Genomic DNA, 14,308 nt, shown 5'->3' on the forward strand with positions numbered 1-14,308 from the left:
AAGATATCGAGGTTTTGGATGAGGTACTCGAAAGAGGGGCAGACTTTTCTACTACTGTTAAGAAAAACTTTGATTAAAGATGATGTATTAGTAAAAAGAACTATGATTAGTATTACCAGATAGGTACCTAGAGAGCGTAACTGCGTACTGGAAACGCGACACGGGATTGGATGGGCAGAGTGTACTGGTCCCGTCGTGGGGTGGAGGCGCAGAGTGCGCACTGGGTACGCGCCATAGGATTGGCTGAACACCGGGTGCACTTGTTGCGCAATGGAGGCGCAGAGTGCACCACTGCACAGTGTACAGTGCATAGTGCATACTCGATACGCGGCACGGGAGCAGAGGTGGACTAAAGACTAGATAGTAGTAGAGAGGCGATCACTAGTTAGTAATTACCTACTACCCAGTACTTACTACCACTATATTGAATCTATTGATATTTGTTGCCTTGTCAGAGATATAAGTTACAACAACAATCTAGGCTACTTTCTTTAGGATATACGCTTAGGGAGTTAGGGAGGGACAGTTTCCTTTTTCTCCCTTAAGGGTTAAGGGAAGAGGCGTTCTGCTATTAGCGGTTTACGAAGTAAGGCATCAGGGCTCGCCTGTGATTGGCTAGACGCGACAGATCTGGCTACGATGCTGGCTACGATGCTTGAAGCAGCGCACAAGGAGATGCAAAAGCGGCTGAAAAATGGTACTTGGTGAATGGATGATTGTCCTTCTAAAAAGACGAAAAATCAGAAGACTCTAATATCACTTCGATGGGTCTTCCGCATCAAGGATGACGGCACTTACAGAGCCCGCCTGGTTGCAAAACGCTTCAAGCAGCGTGAAGGGATCGACTAACTTGACGTCTACGCCGGTACGGCCAAGGCTTCAAGCTTCAAAATACTCTGCGCGATCGCAGCCCAATACGCTTGGAATATACATCACGTCGGTTGCGTGGCTACGTTCTCGAACATCGAATTAATGGAAGAAATTTACATAGATCTTCCTGAAGGTTTCAAAGAGCCTAGGAAATGCGGCCTCCTTCTCAAAACGCTATAGGGCCCGAAGCAGAGCCCAAATGAGTGGTATATAACCGTTTATAATGCACTCCTTGCCATTGAATTCAAACGTCTACAGGCCGATCACCCAGTCTTCGTTAACATGAAACGCAAGCTCTATGTCCTTCTGCATGTCGATGATATGTTGATCATCACACCTTCTGACGATGCGCGAAGCTGGCTAAAAGACCGAATCAAAAAGACAATCAATATCACCTCACCGATAACGACCAAGTCAGCACATTCCTTGGAGTTGATATCATTCAAATAGACGGTCGGGTCTACCTTTCGCAGGTGGCGTATATACACAAATTTGAATAGATTTGGACTTCAAGATACGCATATAGTGCCTTCGCCCTTTCATGACAAGGAAATCTTATTACCGTGTGAGGACACGGCATGAGCTGATGAGATCGAGCTTTTCCGAAAATTGGTTGGCTCAATGATTTGGCTCATGGTAAATACAAGAGCAGAGATCTCTTTTCCAGTAATCAAGCTGACCCGTTACGCACACAACCCTTCAACTCCTGATTACTGTGCCGTTCAGCACACCTGCGTGTGAAATGTCATATCATTACTGTATCAGTTGATATCATACGTATTATACGCTAGCGTGGAAGCACGGCTCGTTAATAGGTCCGCTAATGGCCATGTTCAAGTAACAAAAAAGAACCAGGATCCTATCAGTCAGCTGATGCAATACTCATTTTTACTCTGTGGGCGTAACAATACTATTTCGTACCTTGACGTGAAAATCAGGGGCCCAGACGGGGGCCATAAAACAGATGTGACTTTCGGATGTAGGATGTACTTTTTCTAGTCGTACATGGGCCGCTAGTGTAGAAACAACATTAGTCACTGAACCTAAACTACCCAAGACCATCTAATCTGCTCCTTGTTTCTGGTCTTCGAGTCTTCAGAACAACGAATATAATCAATTTCCGCTCTTCAACTGTCGATATACGACACCGTCACATTTGATAAAATGATATCTATGGACACTGTGGCCACACAGAGAACAGCTCTAATGCTTTTGATCGTGATCTGGGTCTTGACCCTTCTGGCCACAGCGTGCGTTGTCATTCGCCTCTGCGTTAGAAAGTATATGCATATTTGTGGATTGGACGACTGTATTATCGGGCTATCGATGGTGAGTGTATTTGTTCATTAGTAACCTCCTAAAGCTTTCTGGATAAATACTGATCTGGTTCGATTCAAAAAAGGGAATTGGATTGTCGTTCGCCGTTGCGGCGACGTTGTCCATTCATCACGGATATGGTCAGCATTATAAAGAACTTAACTCAGAGCAGGCTTCGAAAGCTCTGATGTGGAACGTGATCTCCTTACTTCTTGGTACTTTCGTTTGCGCACTGACAAAGCTGGCCGTTGCGGCTCATCTGGATCGGATTTGGGGACGAGTCCTCAGCCTTTCAAGCCGAAACCTCATGTGGATCTTAACGGGCATGGCGCCTCTATTTGCCCTGGTCACCATAATAATATTCATCACCGAATGCAAGCCGTTGAACGCCCTTTGGGCTCCGGCAATGGTGGAAGCGGGACAAGCTACGTGTCGCGATGTTTCGACTCTGATACTCTTTGCTACTTTCAATGGCGGTGAGGAATACAGCCCGTAAATTCGAAAGGTTTACGCTGACCGGTGTGACTATTTCTTCAGCTGTCTCTGCATTCATTGATCTCTACCTGGCTGTCTTTCCTGGACTTGTCTTCTTTCGGCTTTTGCAAATGACGTGGGTCAGGAAAACTGCGCTCTCTGCTGTATTTGGGCTTGGATTAGTGTAAGATATCACTACCACGAAAATTGCGCTTTCCCTACTTAGTCACGAACGTTAACCTTCCTTTCCCAGGATTGCAATTCTGGCGATTGTTAGATGTGCACAAATTAAAAGGCTGGCCGATCTGGCTGATCCAACTTGTAAGTTATACCTATAACTTTGGGACGCATAGTCGTGCTGATAGTCGTGAAACCAAAGACGCATCAGTGCCCTTACTCTTATGGACGAGGTATGTAATGAATTCTACCATGGTGATAATTCTGCTGCGTCGATAACTGACGTTTATCCAGCGCGGAGGCAAATACTATGATCATAGCTGCTTGCGTTCCAGCACTCCTTATATTATTGAGATCCAGAGGCGCGCCAAGAGGGGGAAAAGAATACAGCGGTCATGACCAGGCCTACGAGGGAAGAATGCAGAACCTTTGAACAAAGAGTGACCCAAAAGCATTCCATCTGTGACGATCGGGACTGCCACCAAGCGGATCGACTGTGGCCTGAGAGATCTAGCAGAGTGAAGAAGGGGAAGGTTGGAATACCACACTACTTCAGCTTCTGGACTAGCGCTAAAAATTCGTGGAAAGCCCCTAAGTTTGCCTGATGAACTTGATCCACGGTCGAGGTCACGACATGAAAGAAAGTCTTGTGACGAGTACGACAATTTGTGTTTGAGGCCTAGTCATACTCTTTAACTAATGCCTCGCCAAGGACTCTATCGCGATAGACTGCTGGACATAGGTTCGTCCTAACACTATTATCATCCTCAAAATTTCTAGAAATAAGAGCGTGAAAACAGGTTGAATGGCGCAGGGACCTGAAGACCCTATAGAATAGAAGCGAAGCTGAGTTGTACTTGTCTCTTAAGCATGCAACTAGAACTTATCTACGTCACCGATATCTCCTTCACGGCACAGATAGGTATATTTATTTATCGTATGTCATTCAGTCCGTGGCTACGCAAGTCAGCGCTATATGGAACCTTTCTCTCTGTACTGATCTCACCTCCGCTTTTAGTCTCTCTTGGCTGTGTCTATTCTGCATAGCCTCCCGTGATACTTTCCAGGCCGGAAACATCTGGAATTTGACTGGCTTACCACTCAGTGTCCCTGTTTATGCTACCTTCAAAGTTATAAAATGTGATCAAGGAAACGGTCTACGCAAGGCAGACACCGCACTAATAATAAGAGCCGAGCTACGAGAATTGATCGTTCACCAGATTTTTGTTTAGTAGGCAAGAGGTAGCGACATATCTCAATAACAGTATAGCGTTTTATTGCTGATTTGAGTAGCCTTGGACAAAGAACACACCGCCTTATGTATCCATCCGCCAGCTTGATTGTACATGAATCAGATCTGAAAGCTGAAACACGAGGAAGCTAAGCCATCTAGAGCGAAAGCCGCCCCAGCTACAATGACAGTCACTATTAAAGATAATGAAGACTAAAATCGAATATTTTCCCAGATTATTCCTAGTACCGACCGCCTAACGACTGTGTGTAGAACTCGGATGTACGAGCAGATCTGAAGCGAAATTTCACATCAGCCGATTTTTATCTAACCGGATAAGGAGATCAATCTGGTTGATGATGGTCAATACGTCGCCGGGGGTGACGAAAAGGTCTTCCGTGCCGTTTGAATAAGTAGTTCATCTGAGATGGACCAAGTTTGACGAGGGCCAAAAAAATCGCGATATGTAGGAAATAAAGCTCTGAGTACACAGAAATTTGAAGAATCACATCTTCGGTCATGCGGGTGCGAGGCTTGACTGCATCTCTATTTCAGCGGCGGAGGAGGCGCTCCCGGCTTCATTACGCCGGTAGTATCGTACCCACCACGAGCCAGAAGGAGTGCGGTAATGATGAAATCAACCGCTATTGAGTATGGTGATTTGCAATAGAGGTCGCGGAAAGTTTTCGAGTGCTTCAAACTCGAAAAATGATGCCAGAGGCAGAAAGCTCCAAGCGAGTCAATCGAAAATAGAAGCGAAATTAGTGCTAACTTCATCAAGCGTAACTTCAATAGCCCCAGTGGATAGCAGTATTGATGGTAGGTTGGGTCGTTCTCAACGGGGCGCCGAAGCGAAGTGTCGTCAGGTAGATCCAATCTGCGGGGTCGACGGCTCGAGATGTGACGGAAAGGGGGACCTAGGTAACCCTGACTTAATGACCTCAATTCATCGTAGCCCGGCTACAGTACTCCGAGATATTTCCGGCGAATGAACAATGAACCAAGGTTTCTGCAACCGAGCCGTGCGTATCTCCTGGTGGGCTGGGCTCACCACGCAGCAAGGAAGTTCATAATCCAGGTGATACCTTTGTATTTTACGAAAGGAATTGTCCGAACGGAACTAGGAAGCTTGGCCTGTAAGCGCTCGAGCTCTCAAGAGCACTGGGGCTTCTCATTCATCTATATCCCGCTGACACAGTCTTCGCTCCCGTCATGACACACCACAGGGAATGTCATTCTAGTGGCGTCTGCGTTGTCACTGCTGTCTTGAGTAAGGCAATTTCTAGCGTCCTCTGCCAGTTGTGTAGTCAGGCACTTTCTATTGAAGATAAACTGAAGAGGCCATCAAACGCTGTTAGGCCTTGAGAGCTTTTGAGCTTACCTGAAGAGATGAGACGCTTTTGATCCTCTGATTTACGGTAATTAATTGAAAGCTACGTCGTAAGGGGTCATAGTTCTGCTATGCTGAGTGTCAGAAGACGGGAATCAAATCGCTGAGCTTTGCGCTCATCTTGTCCGATGTCATCCCCGCTCGTACTTGAACTATGCTATCCGGATCAGAGACAATTTTCCTACTGTCTGGTTTATGCACCTTAGTCTTAGGCGGTGGAAGCGTGATCTTGGCAGAAGTAGTATCTTGATATGATCCCCTGTAAGGGTTCCCCTCCATTCCACCCTATAGATTGCTCTCTCTGCTACAGAAATCAAGATCTGCTTAAAGGGCGTAGAACAAAATAGAAGGGAGCCATTTTATGATAATTGTCAGTAGTAGTACTTGACGGACTACGATGCCGACGTGATAAAGTCAGAAATCTTCGATATTGCGATATATTCTCATCATATTGAATTTCGTCATCATCTAAGCCCGTATTACAACCAACCAATCGAAATATACCTTAGCACTGAGAACTCTGTACGGTTAGATAGTCAGAGTATCGTAGCCGTGCGAACTGTATATCGTATCAGAACAAGTCAATGAAGTTTAAACCTTTTCATAGAAGGGCTTAGCTCTTGCTAGCATAGGTTTTCTTCGCCATTTAAATAGCACCAATTTGTCATCATCAGCTAGGTGTGACGTAGGCATTCAAGTAGGAGGATAGCTTACGGGAAGGAGCTAAAAGTCCAGAAGGTCCACAGACCAGAAATATGATACCTCGAAAATAACCAGGGGGAGCGTCGCGTTCGGGATACAAAGACGCAGACAGACTCTCCTAGGCTTATCACGCTGGACGAACTTCGTTACAATCAGAATGTAATCCAAATGTCACCAGCGGCAATTGCATGAATGGCTAGAATGTCTCTTTGCTACTAAAATCTATGATAAGTACTTGAAAGCAGAGGAAAGGAAAGAGGATAGCAAAAGGCATACTGTGAATAGTATACATTTTCATACCACGGGAGGCTGAAGGTAATATTAACCCCCGGCACTTAAGGTCTCTCAAGAACAGGCATTAATTCAAAAAGTCTCTTAGTGAAAATTAAGAAACGTCCTGGCTCTAAACTTTCAGGAGATGCTTTCTGAATATACCTTCGAACATTGTATCCTAGCCAACAGTATACAGATATGTAGAAGTATGAGAGTCAAGACATTTTCGTTATCGAGAACACTCTATATCCCTGCCTGAACCGCTGGTATACACGACTGATGTAATAGCAGCCTGCGGTGACTAACGAAACTATGTCATCGAAAATTTAGAAAGGATAGTACGTAGTTGAGTTGATTCTTCCCGCGTCCTAAGTCAAGCGATTCCTAGCCAGGAAGCCATAAGTTAGAGCAAACACCCGAAGTTAACCTGGCTGACTACCTAGAAAGGGCTTGTAAAAGTGATGAGGTAGTACTTACTTAAGTGAACGCTAGCCAGAGGGGGTAGAGATGGCGTTGTGTTGCAGGAGTACATGTAGGGAGCTGGAGGCTCATACTCGTCGCTCTCCTCGGTGTTGGGTGTCGGACAAATGTCCCAAGGCGCCGAAAGGTAAGACACAGGTAAACCACGGCTGTCAACACTGGCTTGACTGTGGGTGTTCACGCGAGTCGAGGTCGGAGCTTCGGGGTCTGTATCCCAGGGCAGAAACCAGGAATCCGGACGGGCATTAATCAAATCTTGCTCTCGTCGTAGTAAAGTCTTTAATTTCTTGTGAAGTGTGTCAAAGAACGACTTCAACCGGATATGTAAGATTTCAAAGTGAGTTTTCAAAGCCATCAGCCAAGCTGTATAAGTTTGTATTAGAAGTCGATGGAGCAGATGGGCGGAGATGAGGTATGTAAATCCAATATATAGAGTATAATACAGCGCTAGTTAGTATTAAGCGGCGTATCAGTTCACGATATGTTCAAATAATCCCCTTAAAATATGCCGTCTTTCTATATACGACTAATATCATAATAAGTAATCCTAGGTATTAGTGGGTCTGTATTATAGGTCATACGGTATAGGATTGGCTGCGCAGAGGACGTACTGGATGTGGAGTGGAGACACGAAGTGCGTACTGGATACGCGGTATAGGATTGGTTGCGCAGAGGGCGTACTGGATGTGGAGTGGAGACACAAAGTGCGTACTGGATACGCGGTATAGGATTGGTTGCGCAGAGGGCGTACTGGATGTGGAGTGGAGACACGAAGTGCGTACTGGATACGCGGCATAGGATTGGCTGTTTAGAGGGCGTACCGGAGCTGAGATATGGGCCAGTTTAAGCGAAAGTTTAGGAGGACTTTACACATGCCCTTCTCGATAAGGCGCAGGCCTTGGTAAAGCGCTGAAAAGAAAAGTGGCCTAATGCGGCTAGAGCTAGCTCATTGAAGCGTTGCTATTGGTCCTGAGGACACCACTCGCATAGAAGACTCAATGCCATATGTATCCATCCAATAGCGGGAATAAGCATCGACAATGTGATAGATAGAGAGCGATGGTCATAGGATTCGATTTACAATGTCCCTTGCATAATACAGTTACGGGCGTACCACGTTTCACCTACCCAGCTCTACATTTCAAGGGTCCAAGAAGCGTCAGCACGTGCGCTAGGAAAGTCCTCATGCGTGTAAGTCCTCATGCGTGTATGCTACCTTATCCGTTCTTTCTTGTCGTATGGCATTTACATTATATGAACTATGACACCGGGAATAATATTTGAAGAAGTCATCCATGGTGGTACATGGTTTACCGCCGGGCTCTGGCCCGTCACCGGAATCTCTATCGAGGTTGAAGACTGGCATAGCATTCGGTGTCCCGGTCATAGTGCCTTCAATGTCGCAAATTCCGATCAAAGAAACGGTTGAGGCAAGGCGGACATCGCGCCAATAGAGAGATCTCGGGGCGGGAACCGAGACCGCACCAGAATTCCTAAATTAGGTGGATGTAGGAGCAAGATATAGGAGCAAGATAGCTGAATGGAAATATAGCTTTTCATTACAGACTTGAATGGCTGAGGTTGAATGGCCGATCGCCCTGAACATTCATCTCTTGATTGCTTGTACATGAATGGGATTTCAACATCTGAAAGAGATAAGACCTTCAATACGGCAGCACGAATCACTATGTGAAGTCTTCGAAGTTGAGAGTAAATCTGGAGTAGACTTTGACTATCACCGCTTTGAAATCAATATAGCCAGAAGATAGCCGGGGTGATGAGGGCCAATATGTGACAGAGGGTGATCGAAGTGTCGTCTGTGGTGGCTTTATGAGTGCCGAACCTGATGCGAGCCCAAATCTAACTCATGTCAGAAAATCGCACCGATTGGAAGATCAATATTAACCTCCACGCTCATTCGAAGAAGTACGTACTCCCTGACAAGGGTGTGAAGATCGACTGCATCTCTATTTCGGCGGCGGAGGGCGCGCTCCCGGCTTCTTGACGCCAGTAGTGTCGTACGCACCACGAGCCATAGGGAATGTGGTAATGGTATAATTCATTGCTGTTGCGTTTGCTGATATGACAGAGAGATTAAGAAAGATTCTATAAGTGCTCCAAACTTGAAAAATGATGCCAGGGGCAGAAAACCCTAACTAAGTCACCAAGAGAAGCGAAGTCAGCGCTTACTTGATCAAGCATAGTCTTTACTAGTTCAAGTTCATCCGCGGTATCATTTCGGTATGTGAGATTGGATACAGGGGGCCTCAAAGCGGATCGTTCTCTAGTAAATTCAATCTGAAAGATCCATGTTTCCGGATATGGTAAGGGGGATTTGACCTAACTAATGATTCCATCATAGCCCGGCTACAGTATCCCGAAAGTTTCTCAGGAAATAGACAATAAACGCTCGTTCTTCCAGCGATTGAGCCGCGAGGATGCTCTGGTGGCTCGGGTTTGATGAGATACGGCTACGGTAGAGGCAGAATGTCTGAGAGGGATAAGGAGTGAGATTGTTGAAGGGGAGAGATTCTACCTAAGCTATGGACTGTGGTGAGTGGCAGAATCACATGCCATGCAAACAGTATAGTAGTGGAAAAACCACTCGAGTCGATTTGACTCGGTGCATGTCATGATTTTCTTGCTCGTCCCGCCGGTTTACGACACTCAGCGAGTCACCAGGGCTTCAATCCCTTTCCATGATTTGTATGCGAGTACACTTCAACGCGTCCTTGCCATGTCAAGTCTCTTCTTTTTCTTTAGTCGAATTATTCGTCTCGCTATTCTTATTAGTCAATCAATTTTTTGTATTTCGGAGTTAAACAGAATATAGCCTTCAATTTGAACACGACATGTCCTAATTTGGACTCAATGAGTTCATCTCAGGCATGCTCCGGTGATCTCACTTACCTCAATACCTTTTGCAGATTAGATTTCTCTTTCCTTTCCTCCCTCAGGCTTTTCGACCTTCGTTGAATGCACAAGTTGATTTCGAACTTTTTGGCACGTAACATTACACGCACCCCCGTGCTGTCATTTTGTATGTTGTGTGAAATAATTATATACATAGGTGCGTGCTAGTAATAGGAACGATTATGTAAAAAATCAAGCAATTTTTAGAAGGGGCAGGATTGAATAGAATCTTTATATCATAGCAGGTAAGCCAAGTCTGATACAAACCGCATACGATCAGACTAGCGCCTAACAAGGCAAGCCAATCGGGCCCACTTTAGCTATCTCCTTTGAGGGTACAGTGTTGAAGGGTAAATGGCCCCGTTAACTTGTTTCACTAGTGCAAACGCGACCCCGGTCAGCGGTTTACATTAAATGGAGTGCACAAAAGCCGAGAAGACCAATAGTTGTTGGGTGCCAGTGTAGCGCCCTGGCTCCCTAACCCACAATGATCACGGATTGGAAGACAAATAAGATAGAATGAAAATGCACGGTTCTTGTATTCATCGAAAATATGCAAATCTACATACAAAGAGAGACCGCCGAACTTGTGCTCTTCCATGTTCCCGAATATGGTCCCCCGGAAAATTGTGAAGACCTTACTGAGTCTTAGTCTTGTTCAAGCCCGTCTAAAAAGCTAGCTTCTGCTGTGTATTTCGTGGATTCAGAGGGTCGTATTCAAGGGGCATGGGTCCAAAAGCTTTCTTCTACTCAACCCAAATTGAAATCAAGCACACCCACGGCATCCAATTGAGACATTACACATTCGAGGAAAGAATGGATTTCGATGATGTGTTCCAATCGACTACATCGGCAATCGCATTGTTCTGGTGCGGATCAGCCCTTCTTTTCTAGGTCATGTTGGTCAGGACACAGAGATTGAAAGAGCCACTCATTTATAGCCAGTTGATCATCTGCGTCTTCATTCTCTGGGGATCATTGGTTTCCATTTTACTTGCAACTCCGCAAATGAAGCTGATCAGCAGTAAGCGAATCTGTTCTGCTCGATGTCTTCCCATGATTCTGATGCTTCGCCAAGCATGTCGAGGCACATTTTACAGCCACTAACCCGCAGCGTGCTGCTTTCACTCATTCTCAACAAGGTAAGCTTTCTGAGATATGGAACAAGAGGCATGGTAATGACTATTTGCAGTACCTAAGCATGTCAACTTTGCAAAGTCTTGCGGTCCACTTGCTATTTGCTTCGTTCTTTTTTGGAATAGTTCTTATCTTGCCGCTATCGATGTATTATGTGGTCAGTTCAAACTCAATATTGACTCTACACTTTAAGGTTCCACATATTAAAAAAAGATACAGGGGCGCCGCGACATTCTATTTTCTCTATTCATGGTCTTTGCATTGGCTAAGCTAAGCTTCATCTATTACCAGATCATTAGAGCTTGGTTCGTTTGCATGAGACCCTTGCATATACATGAAACAATTTTAAGATCATTGTGGCATTACCTTAGCCTCATGGACGGCAAGCATCGGCGCTCCTTATGGGTGGCATCTGTTGTCTCGGTACGGACATTTCTTGTGTTGCTATGTTTATCAGTCTTGGATTCTATACAAACTAACTTACAGCCCCAAATAATGGCGGTGAGTATTCAATCCTCATATCCATTGTACGCTACTAACTCCCCATAGCTTCAGATTGCGATTATCAATCTGAGAATGGTGGTCGTTACTGTTCACTTTTTGCGGTTTCCGGACGATATAGATGTCATAATATTGCCCGAGAATCTTTGATTGCTCAAAATAAAGTAGACCCGGCTACCCTAGAATATGGCCAAAGGTCTCACTCATATAAAATGGACGTCATCCATATAATCGAACCTAATGTCCTTGTTTCTGGTTTCTGCTTTATCTTATTATTCATCAAAGGCCCACTGCGTTATTGGATTGCACTGACAAACGAAGTGAGTTGTTCCGAAAATCACGTCCGTCACATTCCATGATCTTTACCTGGATTTTGTGGTCTCTTCTACCTCTTCTGGTAGTCGGGATTTTCCACGGTATTCTTTTCGAGTCACTACTTCCTAGCGCAGGAATGCCTCGGCTATTATTTAGTCAATACCGTTCTGTTTTCGATCAAGCACTGGTCGTCCTAGGACTGAAAATGTGCCTCGTCAGAGGCGACAACAACATTCTGAATCCTATACACCAAGCCCGCATCGTAGCCAGCATCGCAGCCAGGAACGCAGTCAGAGACACGATCAATTAAACAAAAACGCAATAACAAATCCAGACTTGTCATGGTATGAATAAACAATCTCACAACAAGTAAGTTTCATGTGCACACAGCCCGGTATCAACAGAGTATAGCTATTGCTGATCGAACCAGACAGTCTGCATTTCACTGCTTCTTCTGCTTGGCTTGTTTCAGATGTTTGTCCCCCAAATTCTGCAGCCTACTCAGCGTCTCCTGGTAGTTCTCAATCAAGTGATGACCGGAACCTCCTCCAGAGATCGTAATATTGTTTCTCTCCGCTTCCGTAGATTTGCCACAGTGGTCGGAGGTGTTGTTGGCCCCGGACGTGATCTTTGACTGTTTCTTTTGAGCTCTGGCCGAAGCTTCCTCCCATTTGCAATGCACTGTGCGGAGCTTCTGAGTCTTCGCATCGGCATCGAGCGCAGCAAACAACGTGACCCTAAGTCATCAGTAAGGTCTAATCAATTGCCGGGATGGAGTTACTAACAAATGCTTGCCTGTCTTCTCGCAGCTGATGCCTGGTTATTCACAATGATCATTGTCTCATGGCTATGCATAGGGATACTGGCTTACTTACTTAACAAGCCAGACCATACCAATCAGAGGGTCGCGCGAAATCGCTTCCGAGATAGCTGACTGCCATGTGAAAGACATGTTTGTGCTATCCTCTCCTTCGAATTGCAGTTGGTTATTCTTGAATGAACACTGGATCCTCTTCCCTTCTCCCGTAGACTTAAAGGGAACATAGCCGTTACTCCTGAAAACCTGCATTTGCCCATCCTTGGCCAGAGTTGTCCACTCGATCATGAATATTTCCTTGGTATTGGCACGATGGAAGTCTTCTTTTTTTCGTACAGCGGTAGGTAACTGCAAGACATGGTGGGGATATTTGCACGTAAAGAATAAGGTCGACACTTTGTTTCGTCTGGGAGGAAAAGCCGGTAGTGCCGTGTTCTTAAGACTTTCGACCACTATTCCTTGCACCCCCTACGCCGCCAATCCTGTGCCGCGTATCCAGTACGCACTCTGTGCCTCACTGCCTTCACCGTGCAGCCAGTGCGACCCCTACGCCGCCAATCCTGTGCCGCGTATCCAGTACGCACTCTGTGCCTCACTGCCTTCACCGTGCAGCCAGTGCGACCCCTACGCCGCCAATCCTGTGCCGCGTATCCAGTACGCACTATCTGTAGCCATTCCTGTGCTAATGATCACAGCTATTTTCACTGATATATCATCTTTCGTTGAAATTGTTATGTATTATGTAGTAGGAATATTCTATCCTTTAATCACCCTTGGCAGTCCTCAGATCTATTAATCTGCGCATTCTGCCCTACCTTTACCGTCACATTATTTACCAATCCTCGTCTTTCCGGTATAGCGCGATTCCTATCTTTAGGCCGCCATCGCGCAGGGAATGTTCAAATGAGATCCCATAGAATCCTAGGATTTTGACCTATTAGCTGCCCTCTTCACCCAAGCGACGATCATGAATTTCACGAAAAAGAAGAAATGGACGTCATGAACGCATTGCTTTTCCTACGGGTCAGACTCCAATCTATTCACCGTGTCCATCAATTCCTTCCTGTGAACCCTATCCATTCTGTCCGCGACTGCAGGAAGGCTAGACCGAGCGCTGGCGAAACTGGCACATTGCGCCAAATAGAGCTAAACAGGGCCTAGTGCGACGTAGAACCTGGTTCTAGTCAATTTTGTATGAATTATTAGCGTGATTGCAATCAATAGAGCCACGAATTCACTACCCAGTCTAATACTATAATTTGATGGTCAGAGTACTCTTAGTAATTATGATCGGTACCAAAAACAAGATGAAAGATTCTCTATCCGCTTATAGGAGAACTCAGGCCGTGCCAGCGGCTTGTTGTCACGCCTTCCCTGTTTTCAATTGTTATCACCAGCCGTGGGTGGGCAGGCGTAAGTTTAAATACAATGCGGTCCACAAGTTCCCGAACACCGCGCTAACTTAGCGCGTTTTTCCAAGACGCGTTTTTCGTATCCTTTCCACTTTCTACCACTACACAACCATGGAACGGTCTTTTGGAACCGAAATCAGTGGAAATCTCTTGCCAGCAATATCGCCCCTCGTGGCGATATGGTGGCCCGGGACATCGCATGACTCGATAATTATCACGCCAAACGGACTGTTGGCCAGAGACCTGCTTAGCGCCAATCTGAGCGTCTCAGTCAGCGAGCACCCGCGTAGCCACTGATG

At 45.7% G+C, this 14,308-nt stretch overlaps 3 protein-coding genes across 3 annotated transcripts; 1 reads left to right on the forward strand and 2 right to left on the reverse strand.

Annotated features, from left to right (window-relative positions):
• Positions 1-2,034: 2,034 nt before the first annotated feature.
• On the forward strand, positions 2,035-2,683 carry N7539_008674 (uncharacterized protein; the record flags this gene model as incomplete). Its single annotated transcript, XM_056938269.1, has 2 exons — positions 2,035-2,205; positions 2,273-2,683. 2 exons carry the CDS (start codon positions 2,035-2,037, stop codon positions 2,681-2,683), a joined length of 582 nt encoding a protein of 193 aa, XP_056786651.1.
• A 4,173-nt stretch (positions 2,684-6,856) lies between these two features.
• On the reverse strand, positions 6,857-7,269 carry N7539_008675 (uncharacterized protein; the record flags this gene model as incomplete). Its single annotated transcript, XM_056938270.1, has 2 exons — positions 6,857-6,873; positions 6,912-7,269. The coding sequence occupies 2 exons, from the start codon at positions 7,267-7,269 to the stop codon at positions 6,857-6,859; spliced, it is 375 nt and encodes a 124-aa protein (XP_056786652.1).
• Positions 7,270-12,222: 4,953 nt separating this feature from the next.
• On the reverse strand, positions 12,223-12,885 carry N7539_008676 (uncharacterized protein; the record flags this gene model as incomplete). The annotated part of the gene is made up of 2 exons (XM_056938271.1): positions 12,223-12,517; positions 12,656-12,885. The coding sequence occupies 2 exons, from the start codon at positions 12,883-12,885 to the stop codon at positions 12,223-12,225; spliced, it is 525 nt and encodes a 174-aa protein (XP_056786653.1).
• Positions 12,886-14,308: the final 1,423 nt, after the last annotated feature.

This window comes from Penicillium diatomitis, assembly GCF_028827545.1.
Source record: "Penicillium diatomitis strain IBT 30728 chromosome Unknown utg000013l_segment0_segment0, whole genome shotgun sequence".
In the NCBI taxonomy this organism is placed as follows: domain Eukaryota; kingdom Fungi; phylum Ascomycota; class Eurotiomycetes; order Eurotiales; family Aspergillaceae; genus Penicillium; species Penicillium diatomitis.